Here is a 24,203-nt window from a genome sequence, read left to right on the forward strand (position 1 = left end):
TGTGTGTGTGTGTGTGTGTGTGTGTGTGTGTGTGTGTGTGTGTTTGTTTCAGGAACTGGAGAAAGTTCTTAATATGTCTCACCAAAGCAAAGATAAAGACGGCTGGAAAGAGGAGTCAGGGTGAGTTCATGATTCATTTCATTACTCATCACTTAGTCTATTTATGCATGGAACTCAGTTCTGTGGAAGAAAGGATTTCCACAAATCAACTATTGCAATCATCCATCCAGTCAAGCACTGACTAGTGGTACCAGCAGTATGATCAATCAACTCGATGGCAGGTTGTCAGTTTAAGACATCTTTTGGAGAGTTTGCAAATGTTAAGCAATCATGTGCGGACGTGATTTACTGTAGCATCAAAAAGACAAGTTTAGATTTACATGTTTTAGTGTATATACACATGTCAAAGAGGCTTTAGTGTTTTGACATCTATACTGGGGCTTTCTGATTTATTTGTTATGGGGCTCTCTTCACTTTGCAGACCTTTTGTGAAGATTATGTTTAAATTCCGAAGTCAAAATGGCGAGTCATGTGTAGTTTCTGATGATTTAGATAACTTCGATCTTGAACTTTTTTCCCAGCTCTGACAAGGAGCAGCTAGTTGAGGAAGAGGATGACGAGCTGAAGGAAGTGCTGGATCTGAGGAAGATTGCTGTTCAGCTTTTGCAGCAGGAGCAGCAGAACAGGTGAGTGGCTCTCACTTTTCTTCTAGTAACGAAACAAAAGCCAACCAATACTTAATGAAGCACTCTGCACTGCCATTAGATTGGATCTCCATTTGCTGCACTGCTAAAAATCAACCTCCTCCTACATGTACAACTTGTGAAAAGATCCTCTCATCATAACGGTGTTTGTGGATTCATTCTCTGTATCCACGGATTGTTTTCCTTACATCCCCAAATATCGCTCCATCCTCACCATTTTACCTCTTTCAGCTCTGCTCTGATAAAATCAAATTCTTTATCAACACGACTTCCCTCTTGTCCTCTCCCTCAACTCGGCTGCTGCACCATTGATTTTGCGGCTTCTAGACGACGGTCCTTGATTTGCAGAGCGGAGAGTCTTATTCACCGACGGAGAGTGACTGGCCGCGCACACAGGTAGATGGACTTTCTTTCTTCATCAATTACAGATTATTTGTACGTCACACCGGGTAGATAACCCACACAGTATGAGGGAATCTGAGCCGTTTCTATGCTTGAATGCATGAAGATGTTTTCATTTTAGAAGTGGAAGTTGCTCTCTTTTCCTGTGAACTGGTTGAACTTTGTAAACCATTGTTCTTACATACTCATTCATTGTGCGGATGAATTGCCCTTCAATTGCCATTGAATTTGACTCACCCAATTGTTGTACTTGTTTGTATTTATCAACATATCATCATTGACGCATTGATAGCAGTCCACGCGCATCATGGAACATGACTCACATCCGTTGTCACGGTGTTGTTGTTGTAAATCACAGTCACTGTTTCTGCTTCCATCTACAGATTCCTTAGTTACTCTGGAAGCTCAGGCAGCAAACCAAGGCCCCCTCCACAGACCGCTCGCAGGTACGTGCTGTAACACGAGTTCAGTCCTGCCGACCAGAAGCACACATTTAAAGGGGAGCCCTTGTAGACGGCCTGTGGTTACGATGACCAGAAACATAGCAATACATCTGCTGAATTAGTTTTCTGCTGTCATTTATCTCTGTTTGATCTCACACGTGTCCAAAGACTTTTTTGAATTTGAGGTGAATTATAGTTTTGATGTCTTTCTATTAAAATGAAAAAATCCAATTCAGAGGCAAATATTTCACTTCTACTATGATATGTTTTACCTAGTGTCCAATATTATTATATATTATTATTATAATATATACAAGCTCAAATGTTTTACAGTGTCGCTTTTTTAATTTTTTATTAAATGCCAAAAAACACTTAAATTGCACATCACAATTTCCAGGAGCCAAATATTTTTCATCCATCCAATCGTCTAAACACAAATATGTCACATACAAAATGATATAAAACTCAATAACAACAGATTCTCACATTTTAGGTGTCAGGTATTTCTGCCTGATAGATGAGTTTAATGGTGTGTTCAGGTTCATCGAACAGTTTTCTGTAGTGTCTAATTAGACACGATAACAAGCCTCATACAAACAGATCAAATCAGGCCCATCGTGTCTAACTGAACGTTAAACAACAGATACAGTCATCTGATGCTATGCTTGTCTTTATTCTAGTGCTTCTCTGGATGAAGGAAGTAGTGGGGCATCAGTGCTGAGTGGTCAGGTACAAACTCTTTTACTTCAAATGAATTGAAAGTGATCAGCTACTTTGTTTACTGTCGTGTCTCCCATTCCTCATGTGATTGTTTCTCTCTGGAGGATGCAGGGAATGGTTTTAATTGTGTCCGTCAATTTTTGCAGCCGTCTTCCTCCTGCTCATTTGATGGCAGCCTGAAGTCAGATCAGTCAGATTCGGAGCCGAAATGGCCCGAAATCCCACCGGTGCTCAATCAGAATGAAGATCGCAGGAGGAACAAGTACCTGAGAAAAGATTATCTGAAGGTATGAGCCTGCACACGTCTCCCCGTAACTGCAGCGGCCTAATTTAAATGGATCCTCTGCACAACAAACCTCATTAGTTGCATGAGCACATATTCTCACCGGCAGAAATCTTTGGTCATTTGTTGTGTTTTGTTTGATAGTTGTAATAAAGATAACATAGTGAAAGTCATCTCACTCATGGCACATATGTTAGTAAATTCATAAAAAAACAATGTGCTTTTCCTTTTTCTGACAGTACAAGTGTCAGAGTGCTCGGAAAAACTCCAGTGGGACCGACGACTGTGAGGTGGGTGTGAAAAACATTGTGTGTGTGAATGAAAATAAAAACAATAATTAATCTCAAACAATCTTTCAGTTCTGAGACAATGCCCTACTCCTAATCTTAATGACGTTTTGTCTCCAGGAGGGTTTGCGCAACGCTGAATTTAGCACCACTCTGACTGTGTTTGGACTAAAGCCCAGATCAGGTAATACACAAGTTCTTGCTCATCTGTAAGACCTCTTCTAAATAGATTTCTGCAGATAATGAAGGAATAGATACTGGAAAGGATGTAAACAATAAAGTCTTGACGAATCCAGAAGCTTAGGTATAAATCAAAATTAGAGAGACAGCAAATCATCTTGAAAATTACATTTAGGAAAGAAAACATTTTTTTTACTTAGGATACCTTCAAATCAATGGGCTTAGCTAAAATATTCCATATTCCACTATGTGCACTTAGCTTCTACTAATATGAAAATAAAGCTTGTATAACACTGAGGCGGTGCTCCATGCCAAGCCAAGGCTCATATCTGAAGCCAAGTTTTTTTTAGGTGGAGTCGCAGCTTCCTTTCTCTGGAAGTGGGGAAGGTTTCTGAGGAACTGTTGGTCTGTTCTATATCAGTGCATTAACAGACAAGGACAAGGTGCAACATGATTCATGACTCTTCCTGCTTTACTTCGGTGCACTAATAAACCATGGACATGGGATTTTATCAGTATTAATAAAATCTTGTCTGTAAAAACACATCAGATCCTTTGCATAGTTAAAAGTATTACTGTGTAAAAACACTCCGTTGCAAGTCCTACATTGAAAATGATAGCTAAATAAAAGTGTGTAAGTTTAAGCTGCTGATTATTTTCTTTATAACTGGATCAACTGTTGGGTTTGTAAAACTTCAGAAAATAGTGAGAAACGTCATCACAATCACCAAGAATTACACCTTCAAATTGCTTGTTCTGTCTCACCAACAGTCAAACCTCTAAATAGTTCAGTGTCGTGTATTTTAAGACGTTTTTGACATTTTTTCCCAGTGTGATTGATCGGTTATTAAAATAGTTTCATTTTCTGTCGCTCGACTAGTTGGTTAATTGACTACTCATTTCATTTTTCAATGTATATACTTTGAGATAGTTTGATCTGCATCGAGTATAAATTTGCAGAAAATGGAAATACTAAAGTAAAGTATTTTGTGCTGAAGTACTTTATATATAAAAATATGTATTTGTTGCTTCTCTTTAGGATTTTGAGGAAGATGTAATTTAATCAAACAAGAAAAAGATTTGCATAAGTTAGAAGCCCTGTATCAGCAAGATGTCTGGGAAGATGACAATAAGATGCCTGATAAATAATCGATATTAGAGTGAAATTGTGAATTGTAAATCAACTCTTATCATTAACCTGCATTAATAGTGTCTTATATTTAAAAGGACATCTCTGGAAAACATTCATATTATATACTGTAAGAAGCTGAGTTTCCAGAAACAAGGAGCCAATGGGCTGCAAGGATTTGTGTGGGATGCTACTCTAACAAAACATTTTTCATGAGAAGTTGTGGGAAATGTACTAGACCGTAGTATGAGAACTAAAGATAACAGGTGACGCAGAAAGTTGAAACCATATCTCAGTGTAGCTTGTTTCCACAGTGACGGCGCCTTTTAACAACGATCAGATTCAGATCTCTCACTTGGATATCATCAGACATGGGGCCCAATAAAAGTACAGGCTTTTTCAGAAAAGTGGGAGTGAAATGTACCTGTCTGTTATCACACTGACCTGAAGTGGACCTCAGGTGGCCCGCGGTTGACCTGCTAGGATAGTCAGTGGGAGCTGTATCTAGGATTCTAGCTTCCTTTTTGTGTTTCACTCTGTGTTATCTGGAACTCCTATTTCAGCCTTCACCAAAGGAAGCCGCCAGGAGTACAGCTCGACAGACCCCAGCTTCACTATGAGGAGGAAGATGGAGCACTTGAGGGAGGAAATCGAACAGATAGGACTCCTACGGCAGGTCAGAAGCTTCCTGGCTTGTTTATGCAATCTGCGCAATTGAGTCATTCAGGGGCCAAAGCCTGTCAGATCCTGCTTTTGTTCCAGTGTTTGTAATAGGAAGTGAATATGTGGTATCAGAGGAGGGTGTGTGTGTGTGTGTGTGTGTGTGTGTCCTTACTGAACATTCCCATTTAATGATACAAAAGTGTCACAACTGCCATCTTCCGCTAGCGCACTTTTAAGTTCCTCTCTTGTAATTTTAGAAATCTCTCCCTTTAGGGAAGATAAGATGTCAAAATCAATAGGACGCAAATTGTACACACTTTTCTGTAAAATGACAGTATGCAAAGACTGGACACTACCCCGGCATAAATATCTCACGATGCGATGCGGTAGTGTTCAATGTAGGTTCAGGTATAAGATTCCACTTTGACAGATGTTATGTATTTCATTAATCAGTTCAGACTCACAAATCCTCGTTTGGTCACATGAAGTTGTCACGAGTCACCACAGTTACGCATTTCCTACCGGCAAAGACGCTCAGTCTAATCACAGCCCAGTGCGTCCGAAAAGATGCATACTTCTGTTTATTCACACAAAAGTATGTTGATTGTACACATATTGAGTATGTAGTGCAGAGCATGTGATTTTGGATGCGGCACATGACTTCATCACCAAATTGCGGTTGCTGATTGCTGCTGTATTGAGCTGCCTAATAGAAACTTCCTGTCACCGTTTTTGTAGTAGTAGTAGTACTGCTTTGTAGTGCTACATTTGTATTATTTTTAGTAGTAAGACGAGTAGTTGATATCTGTCCATTTTCAGACAGTGTGTTAACAACATTGACGGGTGGATTGCCCTTGTCCAAACATGCAGAGGTATGTCAGGAACCTCTCATCCCTCGTCACAGACTGAATAAACAGACTGAAATACAATATAGTGTCCAGATGTGGTCAACCCATTTGATTCTGAACAAACGGATGATATCACATTAATCACAGATGTTCTGGCCTTCACATCTGCAGGCCATTTCACACATTAAGATGATCTGATATCCCTGAAGTGAGCAAACATCATTTACAGATTCATGGGACTTTCCTAGTTACAAAGTGTTTTGCAGATGGAAGAAAAGGCAAAAGGGGATAATAGAGACAGACCAGACAGTGTAAAAGGACACAAAGCAGGAGGCTGTTTCAAAGCTGAGAGGCAACAACAGCAAGAAAAGGAACGCAAGGCATGCACATGAATAATAGAGCAGACATGCACTTTACTGGGAAACCCACCACTGACTTCTTTCTATATAAGGAGTTTGGGCACCATATATTTTGACTTTGTCATTTTGGTTCCTTAATATCTTAATTCTTATCATTTCAAGGCTTAGAAGTCTTGACCCTTGACCTTGACAAAGAAGTCAAGTCTTGAGTCTGGACTTTCTATCTCAATAAAATCATTGTTATTGCTGGTGAGAGATTGCAATACTTTCTAGTCCCAGGCAAGTGCTCTGAATGGAAACTGCAATTGAGGTCATATTTTAGAAAAGAAACTGCATTCTCAGAGTGTCACTTTCAGAAAACACCATTAGGCGACGCTGAGAGCAGAACAACCTCTTCTTTGTCAGCTCTTTGGAGAAAGCAAGAAAGGGTTTGATAGTGAGCACTGAAACACCACATAATAGACCATTAACTTCAATACAATCATTACCATCAATGCAAAGATCTACGGCTGCTGTGAATCAATTATGATAATCAACAATTGTTGTTCCCTGACGAGTCCGACCTGAGGCCAGAACGGATCATGTCTCAGATCCTTTTCCAGCTCCTCACTGACTGGATCATGTTGTCAAACACACAACATTCACTGGTCTCTGCCCAGCTAGCAACAGGACTTGGATGTTGCCGACGGCATTTCCCACCCTCACGAACAAGAACAAACGGGCTTTCTTCTACAGTGACAGATAAGGCCGTAATATCCAGTCTTGCAACACCCCTGCTGAATTCAGGTATTATCACAATACTTAATGTGAAAGAAGGGCAGAGAGTCACTTTGTCCGGGGAGTGCAGAGGCCAGACAGAGTCCAAAACATCCTAGGAGGGAGTCTTTGATCTAAGGGAAACAGGAGTGGGATGGAGACCAGAGGCAAGACGGCTGCAGGAACAAGAATTAGCAAAACGTACGCTTTAACAAACAAGAGAATCAAAAAGGCTGGAATGAGACAAACTGAGTAGCTGAGTGTGAATGCGTGATGGAGTTGAAGCCCAGTCCTTAAAGCCGAATGGATTGTTGATTAGCAGCTTGCTACAACATCCGCACACCTGATCCCACTCTTGTAATCAAGCACACTCACACAGACAAAAAGAGAGAGAGAAGCTCCTGGCTAATATTAAGCGGAGGGCATGACAAGCTGTGAACACCAGACAGAAACAAGCCCCCAGGAGGAGCGCTGGGCTTGGAAGCTAATTTGACATAGTGGCCAAACTGTGAAATTACAATTTACGGGTCCGTCACGTGATGTAATTGGACGAAAAATACTTTTCCCCTTAGACTTACATTGGTAAACAGACGGTGTGAATTAAACGTGTAAATCAGCTTCCCAGTACAAACACTAGAATAGCAATATTTAAATAAATTGGTCGTAAAAGTTGTTAAATGCACTGATAGCCAAATCTAGAGTACCGAGGGCTGGGAGGCGGGGTTAAAGGAAACGCTAGTATGTTTGCTGTATGGGTCCATGGATGCGGAAGATCACCAGTAGATCTGCGTACTTTGATCTGAATGTTATACTCCAAAGTCAAACTTTTTTTCCTCCATGTGCCACTGAGCCACTTTCTTCGGAAGGGCCCTGCCTCCAACGCTGTATGCAGTTCTCTCTATACATCCATGGATCCAAACAGGTCACAGCATTGACTGTGAAGGGGTCAAACAGCAACATTGTGAGGTCAAAGAAAGACGCGAAGACGATTCATAAGGTCTTAGGAAAAGACAACTGGCGTGCTCAGAGAATCCGACTGCACTTACATCAGGCTACGTAATTATGCAACCGTGGATGTTGTAGACGTGTGTCGCTTTAAATGCTGCTGACGCAAGGAGTTGTGAGAGGGCTTTATCTCCTTTCATTTTGAAAAGGATGTTCCAGTGTTCCCTTTGCTAAAGGAGATAAGAAAGGAAGCATTGAAGCACCTTCCCTTAACATTTAAGGAATTTGACCAGCTCTCATTATGGCTGCTGCTTCGATACTTCTGGGTGATTTCACTGTTAGGAACCTTCCTTAGCAAAACTATTTGACCGCAGCCCCCATCTCCCCCATACGTGACCACGTGTTATAATGTGACCAAAGTTCCATACTCAGGTCATGTGACTGAGCTATCAGCCATTTAAAAAGTCAATAAATAGGCCACAGCTTAGTACATTTATAAAGTTCTAATAACCACCAAAAATCTCCCATATTGATTCAGTCATTGGTCTTTTTGTTGAGCTGACAACATCAGACTGTTTAACTTATACCTCCTCACATAATATAGCCTTCCTCTTGTGAGAAGAGTGCAATATTCCTCTCCCAGTAGCAGAAAACACCTGCCTTGCACTTCATTTTCTGTTCATGCATTAGATCCAATTTAAATGCAGTTCATGCAAATGAGTCATTTGCACATGCTGTCTCATAGAGCACCAGGTAATCATTTCCAGAAACTCTCAGCTGTATTACCAGCACCATAGTACCAGCAACTCTTTGAACTTGACTTTGGAGTTTTCCTTTCCGTTTAGTTATGCAAATCATAACCAGTTTGTTTGATCTCATAAACAACTTTTCTCACAGTATTAACAGTAGTTGGGTTATTTTGTAAACCCTCCCAAATATGACTCACACGGTGCAGGCCTGGACACGCTCCTCACACTATGAGAGGAAACCTAAGTCAATGTCAATGTACAGTATGTCATGAGTTCATTGTCATTGTGTTTGCAGAACATTGAGTCTCGACTGAAGGTGTTGCTCCCAGACGATGTTGGAGCTGCTCTGATGGATGGGGTTGTCCTTTGCCATTTAGCCAATCACATTTGTCCTCGGTCTGTCGCCAGCATCCATGTGCCGTCTCCCGCAGTGGTAATATATGAGCTTTCTCACTATATGTGGTTAATAAGCTGGGAGTCATTAAATGCATTGTGTTGTACAACACCTTACAGCTTCGTGAAATGTTGTTGTGTCTCTAACATGATATATATTCTGGCCACCAGCCAAAGCTTAGCATGGCGAAATGCCGCAGGAATGTGGAGAACTTCTTGGACGCCTGTAAGAAGCTGGGTGTAACTCAGGTAATATTATTATGATACAATATACAATGTGTAAGTATTAACTTCACTTTATATTTTTCTTTTTAAGATATATGATGATTTACTAATGATATCAACTGTGGAGCTTTGTGGAGATTTGTACTAAATCTCTGCAAGTTCGTTAATGCACATTGATTGGTCGGGTTTGAGCCCCTCTCAAACTTCAACACATACTGGAACTAATACTGCAACAAGCTCAGCGGAAAATGCTGACCTCGACCAAAGTTACCCCCCCCCACACAATTAGATAAAAGACAATTTGTATCGAAGCCAAACATTTACATAATAATATGAATTCTATAAGCAGGGTTCAGAAATTCATAATGAATATTCAAGTGGTTTTTACACAATTATGTGCTTGTGTTTATTTGTTTTGAGTGTACTGATCCTTTATCAAGTGCTTAAAATGATGAGGGAGAGGAGAAGCTATGGAAGTCACACCTGTCTTTTATTGCCGAGTGTAAGACGTCCCTCTGCTCACTCAGGACAAGCTGTGTCTGCCCCATCACATCCTAGAAGAGCGCGGCGTGGTGAAGGTGAGTCTGACTGTCCAGGCTCTGCTGGATCTGCCCGCATCGAAGCCCACACAACTGTCAGCTGTTTGACACGAGCCTGAATGCTGCGTCCGACCCGCAGTCATCCAGCCCACCCCTCTCCCTAGCCCGATCCCGAACCCCATAGCCAGGGACCAGAGAGCCCCTCGGGTGGGGGCAGGGACCCAGTGGCTTGTGGGTCTTTGGGAGTTTGCTTCTGCCTGACTGAAACAGGAGACCGGAGGGAGAAACACCTCGGTCTCTTTATGTGATGTCAGCCGCAACCACACTTCCTGCGCATCACATTTCCACTTGTATCCTTGTTCCTAGTTACTGGGGTCGTCCTGTATGTGTGTGGACTAGCAATGTGACTGTGTGTTTCTTGAGCTGCACAGCTCGGACTCGCTGAGGAGAGACGTTACAGACGGTGGGTCTTTCGGAAGACCTGTTCGCCCCTCTCAACAGGCTCAGTGATTATTGAGCCTGCAAGTGCCAGTGCCGACAACATTTCCGTGCTGCTGTTGGAGACATCGGCAGTGAAGAGATGACAGACACGTGACTCACTTCTTTACTAAAGAGTACAATCCACTGACTGGCCTCAAGGGGTTCTTACACTCTTGAGTTTCTCTTCTTTTTGTGGAATTTATTCTTCCCATGAAAATTTATTTTTGAATTTGATAGTTTTTTTTTTCAGGTCTCTGCTGTGTCTGCTTTTCAGCAGCCAAACCTGATTCATAAGTTGTGTTGACGTTTTGATGGAGAACGCTAAAAGAATGGGATTTGATGTTGTCGTGCTGGAAGTCATGCATCTGTAGACATTCTGCCCGTTTTCCCTCAAACTCTGGTGTAGTTTCGTAATATTTAATTAAACCACTGTACAAACCAATACTTAAAATGCTTTCTCAATACAAACCTGCATGCCATGACATTTGACCACTGTGAGAACATGTGCTAGGCTGTGGCCAGAAGCACGACGGTCCTGTTTTGGAGCCCTTTTTTCATTGAACATGCAAGGTTATTGTTATTGAAAATGATTCTGTATAACTTTTCTAAAGCTTTTATACTTTCTTTCCAATCATTGCCAATCATCAATTGCCATTTTTTTTCAGAGCTTGTGTTTGCAATGTTAGACACAAAGCAGTTAGAATTTGATTCCTTTGCACCACCTCTGATGAAACATGTTCACACTGTATGTGTTTGTGAGTGGAGGCGAAAGGAGCAGTCACTCCTGCAGACCTTCTGCACATGGCACGCTCTTATCTTACTGCCACCCTTCTGTATGTGGCTTCTGATACAACTCATTATTTCAGGGAAATAAAATTATTTATGTATTTATTCATTTTGGTTTCTATTTACGGTATATGTTATTGCTTTGTGTGTCTTCACCCTGACTGCCAGTTCAGGTGTGGTGCATCTGAACATTTAGATCTCGGGGTGTGTTTCCTGTGTGTTTAACTTAATAACTCTGTGAATCATCTGCATAACACATAACGGCATAGTGTGACATCTGTAACACGTGTATTTAAAACGTGACAATCACTCTGTGTGGGAGTTGATAAACCATCCTTTGTCAGTAGAGCTGACAGCATAAGACGTACCTGCATACCTGTTCACAAAGACGACTTTAGAGGTGTTCTAAACTGAAAATTCCTTACAGTGTTTGTCATTTCCTCATAAAGTTGTTAACTTTTTATGTGTTAAATATGTTATTAGTTTCTTATTTAAGGGTTATTATTTCTGCAGAGCAATATCAATCTTCTTGTCAGGTTACTGTTAGTCCCGGCCTCTGCGGTGTACCTGAGGACTTGTATTGACCGCTATCCTTGACACATTGGTCATTCAATTAAATGACCTGTGGCTATTACAAAGGCTTTGCTAGTTAAGCTATAGTGGCCTGTATTTAACACAAAACCCCATGTTTAAAACAGAAACAAGTAGGCAAGGCGGTTAATATCTAGTGATCATGATGCAAAAATTGCTTAAACAGTGTATTGTTTTGTAGCTGAAACATCTTGGAGGACAACAGTCCTTAAAGCCACTTCAACACCCGGAAAGTTCTCAAACATCATGTTAAACCGCATTGAAACATCTAAAAACAGGACGTATTGTGCCTTAAATGGGAAAATTCATTGTTTTTTCTGCAGTCTTATGTAATTACAATATTGAGTTATAGTTTTCCTCCCTGTCCTTGTTTTTTTTCAGAGGATGCTTTAGATTTTGGCATGACAAGCATGAGTCGGCTCTTTTTGCTTTCCAGCTTTAAATGCAATACTTAAGGAAGACACAGAGATGCAAAACAATACAGGGCATCCAGTTTATTAGGCCTCGGGTGTAAAATACTCACAGAGTCTTATGACACGCCTGTGTCTTATACAGAAAGACACAAGCTGCCAAAAATTGTAGCGCACAGCGCTATGATAGCATTACAGACGCCGGCTGACGCTATAGCTGAACAACAAGGCATTAAAGTGTATCGTTGTGTCTTCTCTAGAACTTCGTCTGTCCATGGTGAAATGCACTAACATGCTTGGGCATGGTATATCTCCCTACATAGAATTCAAATGAATGTCGTGCAGCTTTATGTCCCTTGAGTTCTTCAGTTAATCACACACATGCATATGCTTGACTAAAATGCAAAGGAATCTCTCTTGTTGTGATTGCTGTAGACATAAAATATGACTTATGTAAGTGTGGGGCCTCACCCTCCTTCCTTTGATGCGTATATATGTAGTTTGCACTGTAAAAGGTGAGATGACTCATTCAACGTCTGTCAGCTAAGGTGGACAAAACACTGGTGCCTTGCTCTTGTTTTTACCTTTATACGCTACCGTATGTCCAGCTGCCCTTTCATTGTTTTACTGTAAATTAACCAAGTGCCAAATCACGAGGATATCCTCCGATTGCAAGCTTTAGTGTTTCAGCAAAAAGCCTCACCGCTGTAGACAGATAGTGGATCTCACAGCATGGAGACGGAGGTGTATCCAGATGGTTTGTGTTATGATTTGCAAAAACTGAACGTGAAATACCACATGCAGTGTGAGTGTATGTTTGGCGGCCGTTGCTAAGTCTTTGTTTCATGGATTTGTTTACATTATTTCTATCTATCTATCTATTCATATCTTAAAACAGTGGTCCACATGCCCAAATGTACATTGACACAGTTTAAGTTGGCTGTCAAGAAATCATTGCAAAAATGCAGGTTCAGCCAAAGTTAATATGAGGGTTCAGCAGTCAAGCGAGTATCTTCTAGCTTTACAGTCGTTATAGTGTGAAATTCTATGAAATTCTTTGTTGAACTGTGGCAGAGGAATAGTAACACAATGGGAATCTTGTACTGAAAAGACTTATCTTCAGATGATACCTGCTTGATGAGTCTATCTCAGAACTGCTGAAGCCTCATATTCGCTTTGGCTGAACGTCACAAAGTACTTTCCCACAGAATCAGGGCTGGGGATTTTGGCCTCCCATCTTTTACACAGGAAACTCTTTAAAAGGAGAATTCCTCAGGGCAGGGTGAACTGGAGGAATGATCGTAGCGACTGAAATCTCTCACTGTTCATATGGGTATGTGAGTAAGACAGACTTGAAACAATTTGAACCTATCCTTTAAAATGTTTGCCCTGTTTGGAGGAGTCATACATCCTCTACTGATCAAGAGTAATATCTGAATGTGTGTGTTATCATCCAATTTAACTCTTCTATCCGGTTCTTTATTATTTGGTTCTTTTGTTGTACAGATAAAAAGGGTTCGGGGCAGTTATTTTATGAGGCGTGGGAGCAAGTCAGCATGTTTCTAAGTGATACCCACTTTAAAGCACACCTGCAACACAACACAATGAACATTGACAAATGTCTGCAACATGGGAGACGTCAGTCTGGCGCACTGTAGAGGTGCTGTGATATTATGTGGTTTGGTGATAAGCCCACGTCACTTGTTTTTCTGCATTATTGCACTAACTACATCTGTACCTGTATTTTTTTTATTTTAACACTTCATCTTATCATCTCATCCAAAGAAAACAGTGAATCCGTGAGTCATGTCTAAATACCACACTGCCAAGAAAATTCAAATGTATGTATATAAACGCTTTTTGTATTTAAAAGTCAAATGCATGCAAGAATACCGAGTGGCTGGAGCTCAACCTCTGTACATATCATCTGTATAAAGTCCAGGGATTTCTTACAAATAACAAAACAAACGTGGTCCATGTCAAATAAAGTCAAATTCTTTGCAGCTCAGTCTGTCTTGTCTTGTCTCGTCATCTCAGGCTCTGCCCACTGGAGCTCTTTGCTCGATGTGCCTACAGTCTGCATGTCTTTGTGTGCATTTGGTTCCAGTTGTTGCTACCAACATGAACTGTGACAAAACAAATTGTTGGAATGTTGTGAGTTAGACAGTCAGTCCTGACACACAATGGATGGGAACCAACCACCCAAGTCCAAAACACGAACTTCAGTGAGTCAGAAGCTTAGAAATCACCAGAGACAATCATGCAGTGGGATGACACCATGCAGCAGCGATGCCCGAATGAGGCCGGGGATGTACAGTGGTGGGGCAAATGGCTCCTTACGCACATTCTACCTCCCTACTTCTGACACCTTTGCTTGGACCACACCTTTGATCTATGTCAGCCTTCATTTGGGTCTTGTTTCTCACATCTTTGTTTCTCTGTCCAGCTTGACGTGTTCTCTGAGCTCAATCTGTTTTCTATTGTTTAATGGATGACTGTTTACTGTAATTTAAAAACTGACTTGTGCCCAGGAATTTATTACTTCCTGGTAAAACACAATGTGTCACCAACAGAAAACTGCAGATAATTGATCACTTAGAGGTTTATGCTGGCATGTCTGATGCTTTTTTCTTTCATGAGGTTACTATAGCGTGCAAACCCGTGGCAGAGAAGAGCGATAATTGCGTACAGTTTGAGGCCCAGGAGCATTTTGTTATGCATTCAATGTTGATGGCACTCTGAGTTGAGGATGAGGTCTGTGTGTCTGATTTAGTTTTCATTTACAGATTTTATATTTCACTTAGTTCGCACTTATTTTGCCACCCAGCTGAACTGTAAGCCGCCGTTTTAGCACAAAAACAATTGGAAGAAGAAAAATCGCTGCACCTGAAGAGTTGATCTAGTAATATGACCATAATAATGTAATTTCAGGCTGGACTTGGGCATTACAGCTAAACCAGTTCTGATGTTGTGTTGTTTAGGATTGGATAGTGTGTCTGGTTTTAGTGCATGAGACAATCTGCACTTGAACACACAGGTATGCACATAAACCCATGCGTTAACAATTATAGGTTCCTGCAGCTTTTCCTAGTTGATTTCTCTCCATCCTCACCTACGTTATCGTAGCTCCTCCTCCATGCCCAGCTTCGTGCATCAGACTCCTCCATTCGACTTTTCTGTGTTCTTTGTTTTTTTTCCTAAGAGTCGTTTACAGCTTCTTGAATAACCTGAACGGTGACGCTTACCTTCCGTTACGCTCGACCTCACCCACGCTATATATTGCCATTGACAGATGTGTTGACAGGTGTGAATGAAGGATTTGTATGAACTTTTCCCATGGCGACAGTGAGAATTAGCCTATAATAAGGATATGGACCACGGCACAAAAGCACTGGACTTACCAAAGTGGTTGACAACGCAGAAAAAAACATTTCTTTCTGTTGCCAAGAGAAGGAGGAATTCAGTGGACATGTGTTCAACCACACAAGAGCCAACATGACATGATTGAAAGGAATATTATTTTCTTAGAACTGTCTGTGTCTCCTCCCTCATACGCTTCCTCCTCTTCAGCACATTATATTTGTATTCACACCAATACATTAATTATGCGGATATGGGATTACTCAACCATTGCCTTGAATAGAGCGAGACGCCTCCTGTGAGCAGCACACACTGTCAACACTGTCAGTGCCCTGAAGTCCTGAACCTGCCTCACGTTCGCGTAAGTACATTTTTAAGTCTGACAGATTTATTTCTTCTAGCAATATTTTATGTAATATTACATCAGTCATTCTAAAACTCTTTATATTTAACGTCTTATTTTTTCGGGGATTTTTTCATGCTTAAGAAATATATTACAAAGTAGGCTACATTTCTATTCTATACTCTATTTTACAACTTTTTTTAATCTGTATTTGTTTTTCACAGTCTTGGTTGTAAGCGTGTACACACATCTGAATGGCGAGTAAATCCTGGCCAACACTAATGCTGCTCTTAATAACCTGTCCCGAGAGCACGCATTGCAATGGACCTACAGGTTGGTCCAGATCTGTCAATTATTAATTTATCAGTCGCATGCCACTCTTCACTTGTTTATCACTTGTGTCGGTTTTTTTTTTTTTTTTTGCAAGAGGGTGCCTGTTTAAACACAGAGTGAGCATTAACAGTCACACTAAACATACTTTTCAATAGAAAAACACGGTGACACTCTGTAAATCATTCGGTTTTCTCTTGCAGTGGATCCTCCTGAGGACCTTGTGATATTGGACCCTGGTCATTTTGGACATCTCCAGATTAGATGGTGCCCCCCAGCCAGCTTGGTGAATATGACAGACTGCTCAAAACGTTATCAGCTGGAGTACTTCGACACATACAGGAACAGCTGGGATGTAAGTGTTTTCATTCAATTCTTACACAGAGGCTCTTAACTTGCCTATTCTCATGCCAGAAATGATCAATATAGCGTGATATTATCAGCTACTGTATGTTAATGAGTCAATTAAAAGGATGCAGTTCATCTCATACCCACATGGAATGAGATCCAGACATGAAGATCCAGATTTAACAGTTAAATTAAATGACGTGTTTGATGTCACCTTGGAAGCTGCTTTACTTCACACAACCCTAATTGATTATTTAATTATATGTGAAACAAGGAACGTGAAAAAAAAAATGCATATTAAATGATGTATCCTTAGACTTCAGCCGCTTCACTTGATGATCTGCTGCATTCGTTTTATTATGGCGCTTCACAGTGTTGAGTCACTTATTCACTGCTTTCTGTAGAAATTGTACCAGGTTTATTCTGTGTCCAGGGGCATACATACTGTCCAGGGGGCATCGTTAGGCCTATTTTAGGGGTGCTGCAGCCCCCCTAAAATGTTCTTCAGCCCCCCCCAAATAATTTGGCATTATTGGATTTAAAAAAAAATAAAAAAATATATATATTATTTTGGTCATGTCATTAAATTAAACTATTGTTTCTCACATGGACAAGTTATTTATAACTCTAACATGCTACATATGTGCGTGCGTTCTGGTTTGTATGTTTTCTCCCCTTCAAATTACAATCCAATAGCCTATCATCATACTTAACGATATAAAGTTGACACTGTCAGGTCCATTCTCCATCCATTGTGTGCGGTCCCTTTTAAGAATTAGGATTTGGGAGTGACGCGGATATGAAAGCTAGTTTATCCATCTTTCCTTTTAAAATTATTTCTCTCTCTTTATTTGAGAAAAGTTCATATCTGTGTTGTCAAATTTCACTATGACCCTGAAATTCTGTCTCTTGTGTTATCATATACTGAATGCAAGCAAAACTACAGAGCAAAATCACACTCTTTCTGATTGAACCAATCTATGAACTGTCTGAATCAATGGCTATCCACGGCCCCAAATGGGCCCCAAAAAAATTGCAAACGCGCGCAAACATGACGCTGCCCTTGGGGCTAAGCCCCCCCTTTCTTTGAATCCCAGAAACGCCCCTGATACTGTCCATTACATTCGAGTGGAAATCTGCTACAGCTTCATTTAATGAAGACCATATCCTCATGTAGTGTATGGAGCAATAATCATCATGCTTCGATGTGTTTCAATGTAAGAACAGGTTCACGTGGCTTAACTTTCATAAAGCTTTGTTGATCCTCTTAAAATATTCCAGTAAAAGTTATCCCTAAATAATTGACTTTCAGGCATCAAATTTCCACAATAACCAGCTTTGAATACACAGCATCAGGTTTATTGAAGATTGGGAAGCAAACTTTCTGTCCAAAGGCATCTGTTGAATGTTTGAGCGCAGTATATATGAATAAACTGTAATCTGAATAGCGGGATTGTGTTTCTGGATTGGCAGGCTATCAGGATGTCTAGGACGGAGCACAGTGCCCAGTTTGATCTGATGAAAGATGTGAGAGTGAGAGTGTACACCTTGCTGAGTGGACCCTGCACCAACGGCACTATGATCAAGAGCACAAGCTACACTGAACTGGTCCAGAAACCTTCCAGCACAGGTCAGTGCTCCAGGTGTATAAATGGTGGTAAATACATTAGAATGAGATATTTGGAAAATGTATGAATTGACATTGATTGGTTTTAATGGCCTTCCTACCTCAAGGTGTTGTGGGGACTGCAGTCCAGGATTTTGTCTGTGTGTACCATAACAGGCAGTACCTGGAGTGCAATTGGAGGGCAAACCCAAAGATGCCTGCCAACTCACGGCAAAATCTGTATTTCTGGTATGTTATGGGCCCATCAAAGCCCTTTTTAGCAATTTCCTCCGAGGTCAGTTGCACCACCTATTTGGTCCAGAACAAAATATATATCAGATGGATTCCCTTGAAATTTTGTAAAGACATCCATGGTCCTGAGAAGATAAATCCTATTTACTTTCAAGATCCCCTGGGGATGAACCTGAACAACGTTGGTGATTGCTTGATTTGTTTAAATCTACCTTAGTGCCAAGATCTTATTATAATAAGAAATAAAGGCCATTGTCCTTTGAAGAATTAAGATGATGGTAATCATACATCTTCAAACCTCAACAACTCTCAACAAAACTGTCTGGATGGATAGATAGCACCCATTTAAGCAATGTGTTATGTCTCTTCCTAAGGCACAAGGGGCTGGAACAGGCAGATGAATGCCCAAAATATCTTATCTCGGGCGGAACCAGGAGCGGCTGCAACTTCACTAAAAAATCCCTCCCGGAGTTCACCGATATCAACTTCTGTGTAAATGGCTCCTCTCCTGAAGGCCCCCTGGAAACTACATTCATCTCCTTGGAAATCCAAAACCACGGTACATGAAGGTTTGCCTTAACATGCAAACTTAATGAGAGCATAGTGATTATTAAGGCTGTTTTACCCTGTGTTGGAGTCATTACTTGCTCCGCTGGGATCTCACCAACATGCAGTATATTTGTTGACCTCTCAGCTTCCTGTCACAATCTGTAATCAGTGCATCATTTGTTTAATGTTCATACAGTGAAGCCTGAAACCACAGAGAAGGTGCATCTGCAATCCGGTCCAGGCAAGCACCTGCAACTACACTGGGAAAGCCCAGTTGGGAGCATTCCTGAACAATGTCTAGAATGGGAGGTGGAACACAAACAAGAGGGACCTGATGGGAAAACTTCTTCGGTACGTAATATGAGCATTTCTGCTTCAGGGTTTCGGTGTATAGTTTTCTACATCTGTCAATTGTTCAGCTGCAAGCGTGATAAAAGTACTGCAGAACCACCTGCAGAAAACAGGATTAGGCTGCTGTGAGAGGTGTGTACGCATAGAGGGGAAGAGTCAAATAATCCCTAAACTGCAGGCAAAACAGGCATACTTGTACACTTAAAAGATTAAATGAAAGAAGTCAGAAGCAGGCAGGTGCAAGCAGGCAAAATTGGTAGCCAAACTCCATACAGCAATTTATGCAGCGCCAGCAAAGAACAAAGAAACTGAGGTGGCATGAATAGGGATTGACTAACAAGGGAAGTTAGAACAGGTGAGCAGGAGGTGAGGAGAGGACAGGTGAAACTAATCAGGGCAGAGCAGACAATCAAAAAGACGGGAAAACTCACAAGAACGGAAGTGAAGCCAAACATGACACGCAAGGAGGAAACGGAGGAAACAAAAACCCAAGTGCATAACATGCATCATCATATAATTTCTTCTCATATCTGATAATGTTCCCAGAATTTCTGCAGTGCAGTTTGATGCATCACAGCTAATGTTTTTAAAAGCTGGGTTAATGAGGGTGTTGAGACTGAACCAAATGTGCCATAAAACTAGTGAGCTAAATGAGACTAAATAAAGAAATGTTGATTAATGCAGCTTAAAGTCAATTTAGGCATTGGGATATGTGTGTTGACTCTCTAACTCTAATTTGTATTGTATTATAATCACTTCTCTACACATTTTTGTTATTGACAGCAGCTGATTTCAACGAGGCAGAGGAACCTAACGCTGCCCTCCAACCATGACAATCAGAAAAACTGCTTCAAGGTTCGGTCCAAGTTGGACAAGTATTGTGCAGACAACAGCTTTTGGAGCAAATGGAGTCGTCCGACATGCCACCCAGGTAATGATGTTTCAAATTACCAATAGCATTGCAGTAAAACATATTTTGTTTTCGTTATTATGAAGAAAACCTGAAAATACCATATCATTTCTACCATCTGAGTGTGACAAACAAGCTTATTTTTAAACTTTCCCAGTCTTTGTCTGGGTGTCCTCATGAGATATACGTAGCAAAGTGCCACAGACAGAAATTTGAAAAAACTAATATGACACCTTAAATTCCTGAGATTTATTTTTAATCTGTCTTTTCTGGAGGATTAATTAAAATTTTTCCAGGTATACACATTTAAAAAAAAAAAAAAAAAAGCTATGAAGCAACCGTTTTTGTTTCTACAACATCAATGAGTCCTCATGAGCTACACATATTTTTTGGAGTCCGTCCTGGAAGACCCTGATGTGATCATAAAACAGTAAGTTTAGTTATTTATAATTTTTATGACATTGCGAAACATAAATTGCATTCAGGTGTACAATATGGCATAGACTATTATTTTCATGCCTTCTGGTCTTTTGTCAAATTAAATTTTACTTTATTTTGCTCTTATCCTTATCCTATACTATACAACAAATATATCTTTAATAAATGATTTGAGAAGTTGTGAGAGCCATAAATGTTATGACGTGTTGTGTAAGTGGCATAATTATCTGCTTGACATGCTGTCTAATGTGCCTACAGCGGGTGTGGCAAAATAACAATGTAATTGCAGGCTATACAGCATCAAAGCATCATGGCCCTTTTTACAAAACCAAACGAATACAATTACATATAAATCATAATTTGCGTGAACTTTCTAATTTGTCTCTATTTGTTTTGATGTTTTTTTAGACACTAATGCTGCCAAGATCAGTGAAGGATGAAGGAGCATCTGAGGATTGGGAGCATCCTGAACAAAATGTTATGTTGTGATCATTTTGAGAGGTTTAAACGTGATAAATGCAACAGCACCACAAATGTATTGTTTCAGCTTCAAACATGAGACATCCAGTGGCCGACATTGAACTTTGTGTTAATTTGTGTGGAAATGTGTACCACTTAATAAAGCACCTTAAGGCGGGTTGGTCGCTACTTGTAAATCTAGTATTTAAAAAAGTGTCTGAGTTTGTGTTGAATTACTTCAATAGAAGGATGTACCCCTTAGCGACTGAAACTGTCTGTCTACGATGTATCCTTGCATCAACACCTTCCAGGTAAAGAGTGGGAATTGGATGACAAGGACTGAAATGCACAAATTTAGTGATTATTTTTCTCCATTGCCTAATGTGACTACTTTTTTTGTTGAAAGGACATTTGAGTCACTTGAGGTGTATAACTGTATTTTTGAAGGTACTGACTGACAAGTATTATCTAACTGTTTCTGATAATGTAGATGAAGCTGCCAGCTGGATGTGTACACCAATGTTAAACTAATGGGTTCTTTGTTTTCATGTTTAATGATTTGGCAAGATTCTTGCCAAATGTATTGCCTGTTTAAATTCCTATTAGTACCAAAACTGAGGGAAAGGACCTAAAGTATTCTGTAGCTTCTGCTTTGAAGCATCACAATGTTTTTGCAGAATAAAATGTTTGATCAAACTCTGTGCGAGTCTCCTTCATTGCACTCCAGGTGACTGATAATGGTGTCCCACAAGGGTCAGTATTAGGCCCCTAGTTGTTTTATGTACATAAATAATATATTTTTTTCCTGCTAAATATTGCACTGTTCATTTATATGCTGATGATGCCATCCTGTATGCTATTGGCTTTACTGCACTTTTATCAATTTAACATTTTCTTAGCCTTAAAAAGAAAAGAGCGCAGAGCTTTGATGTTACTACTCTGTGGATATATGTGACAATACAGCATTATATAAGTACTTAGGAATTTGGTTTGGTACTAAATCCTACAAAACTTATGAACTCAAAAACTCTTATTGGAGACAGAGCTGGTTTGTCCTTTCAAAACAGACCATTATACAAACCATGATACTATATACTCTGGAATATGGACATATCCTGTATGTTTATGCTGGTGCCACAACCCTTAAACCACTGGATGTCATTTTACCACTGTGCCGTTTGATTCATTATACTCAAGACATCTGTCACACTTTGGCCGCACGGACATGACAAAAGAAGGAGATGCACACAACCAATTCAATATTCTTATTTATTTTTTTTAAAAACAAGAGGAAAACTTAAACTTACAGTGGCATGTGTAATCAGTAAGTTCAGCAATGTCGGTGGATGCATGCATGAGTGGAAAAGCGTGTTGTATGATGCAGCAACATGAGTCAAAATGCCAACCAAAAACCAAGTGGGGGGTCTCGGGGAGGAAAGAGGCAGTAAACTGAGCTCAAACGGGGTTTTTTTTTTTAGGAGCACAGGGCCCAGGTGTTGCTAGTGTTGCTGATGAACATCTGATACTTCTACCTCTAGTACCTGAAAAGAAAGCAGCCAAACAAGCAGGCAGGGTGGAGAGGGTCGTCGAACACTTTTCCAGGATTTATATGACAAAGTTGAAAGCTAATTAAAGACAATCAGCTGCTGAGATATTCAAAGGTTAAGTTTGAAGTGTATTAGTACTCTGCACCTTGCACCACTGGAATGAACTGCAAATTCCTCTGAGGGACTTTAATATTCTTCTTGCTGATGTCTTTAATACTATTTGTGACTCTTTTAATTAGTGTGTGTGATTTCTGCTTAGCTTGACTTAATTGTCTTATTGTGATGATATATATATATATATATACAATTTGTTTGCCGGTCTCTTACTGTTATAAAGCTTACGCAATACAAATGGGTCCAAATTACTTATAAAATGTCCGAATGGGGATCTCCTGCTTTATTTGGACATTGCGTTGATAATTTATTGTTTATATAGATTTTAGTTGACTTGTCTTTGTAAGGTTCATGGATAGATGCTTTTATTGATGAAGGGAATACGTAACCTGAACATTGTGTGTGTTTGCTTTGTCTTTAGAGAAGAAAGAAGTGGCACCTGAACCAGGATGGGACATGGTACCTATCTATGTATATGTAGCTCTTGCCATCATCGCCATACTGGTGCTGTTGCTGTGTGTGGGGGCAATGTGAGTAAATATAAATATATATATAAATATAAATATAAATATATATAAATGGTTCTTTTTTTTTAATATATATATATATATATAAAAAAAAAAAGAACCCACCCAAAGTACACATGGGAGAAGTTTTCCTTCAGGGCTTTCTGCCAGAAATCTCCTTAGGTTTAGGTAACAAACATACTTGGTTAGGTTTAGGAAAGTATCATGTTTTGGGTTAAATTAACGTCTTCCAGGTGCTTTTGGACTCACAATAAAAGGAGAAAATAAGCTCACTGCAAACTGTGTTTCCATTTTAGGAAGATCTCGAGACAAGGGAAGAAGCCGAACTCTCTGCTCACCACCCTCTGCCAGAAATTCAGTGCTCACAGCGGCGGAGGCCTAAGAAGACAAGAAAACGTGCACCTTTATCGCTCTCAAACACACCACCACTGTTGAATGTTTTGTTGTAGAATTAAACCTCTCTCATTTTTCAGGGTCACACAATGAAGCTTTCGACGATGCCACACAGTCTTCACCTGAGATTGTAACCTCCTCGGGGGTATTACATGTTGGGCTGAAGGCTCTAGCAGGTTACTTCATAGGCTACGTGTTACAAAACAGTATTCTATTAATCCAACATGATGCACTGCGCTTGCTTTTTATTTATCAAAGGCTTGAATTTACAGGAAATGTAACTGGAATTGTATGCTTATGATTATTATTATTTATTTTTTTTTATGGTTGGCTGTTTACTTTTTGCCAAAACGCTTGCCAGCTGATTTAGTCAGAAGAGATTACTTTGCAGATGTTGTATTGAGGAGAAATGAGGTATTCCTTGGGAATTTGTTTTCGATGTTTTATTATTTGCCAGATATCCTTCCAGCTGATTCAGTCAGCAACGGCTCACTTCCATGTTGTGAAGAAATAATATAGAATTCTATTTTGAAGTCTTTTTTTATGTTAAATGGTTTACTTTTTGCCTTAAGTCTTGCCAAATAGTTCAGCTAACGAGTATTGTATTACCATGTCTAATTCCAGTGTACCAGGATGATGTGTTTGAAGTGGATTTGTGCTTTGTACTGTATTTAACATGAGTATACTGTTTAATGGGATTTTGGGGTGTATGGTTTACTTCATGGGATTTTTGTATTAACCAAAATGTCTACCAAGCCACTGGACATCAGCAGTGTTTTTTCTG

At 40.1% G+C, this 24,203-nt stretch overlaps 2 protein-coding genes across 2 annotated transcripts in view; both read left to right on the top strand.

The window, feature by feature from the left end:
- The window catches only part of lrch2 (leucine-rich repeats and calponin homology (CH) domain containing 2), a 25,537-nt gene extending 11,637 nt beyond the window's left edge, over positions 1 to 13,900 (top strand). The window contains exons 10-21 of the mRNA XM_031869116.1: positions 53 to 120; positions 582 to 686; positions 1,032 to 1,100; positions 1,490 to 1,552; positions 2,230 to 2,278; positions 2,416 to 2,556; positions 2,792 to 2,842; positions 2,960 to 3,023; positions 4,712 to 4,824; positions 8,764 to 8,901; positions 9,033 to 9,110; positions 9,614 to 13,900. Of these exons, the coding sequence (XP_031724976.1) occupies positions 53 to 120; positions 582 to 686; positions 1,032 to 1,100; positions 1,490 to 1,552; positions 2,230 to 2,278; positions 2,416 to 2,556; positions 2,792 to 2,842; positions 2,960 to 3,023; positions 4,712 to 4,824; positions 8,764 to 8,901; positions 9,033 to 9,110; positions 9,614 to 9,733 (1,059 nt within the window). The 3' untranslated portion in view covers positions 9,734 to 13,900. The remainder of the gene's footprint in view (positions 1 to 52; positions 121 to 581; positions 687 to 1,031; positions 1,101 to 1,489; positions 1,553 to 2,229; positions 2,279 to 2,415; positions 2,557 to 2,791; positions 2,843 to 2,959; positions 3,024 to 4,711; positions 4,825 to 8,763; positions 8,902 to 9,032; positions 9,111 to 9,613) is intronic.
- Positions 13,901 to 15,200: 1,300 nt separating this feature from the next.
- On the top strand, positions 15,201 to 23,408 carry il13ra2 (interleukin 13 receptor, alpha 2). Its single transcript, XM_031869117.1, is given in 11 exon segments — positions 15,201 to 15,613; positions 15,820 to 15,928; positions 16,129 to 16,280; positions 17,747 to 17,903; positions 18,008 to 18,128; positions 18,506 to 18,690; positions 18,877 to 19,031; positions 19,815 to 19,962; positions 22,921 to 23,029; positions 23,323 to 23,370; positions 23,372 to 23,408. Coding segments are annotated over 10 exon segments (1,191 nt in total). The 5' UTR covers positions 15,201 to 15,613; positions 15,820 to 15,849.
- Positions 23,409 to 24,203: the final 795 nt, after the last annotated feature.

Source organism: Anarrhichthys ocellatus, unplaced genomic scaffold (genome assembly GCF_004355925.1).
Source record: "Anarrhichthys ocellatus isolate YVR2014 unplaced genomic scaffold, GSC_Weel_1.0 scaffold46, whole genome shotgun sequence".
NCBI classification, from domain to species: domain Eukaryota; kingdom Metazoa; phylum Chordata; class Actinopteri; order Perciformes; family Anarhichadidae; genus Anarrhichthys; species Anarrhichthys ocellatus.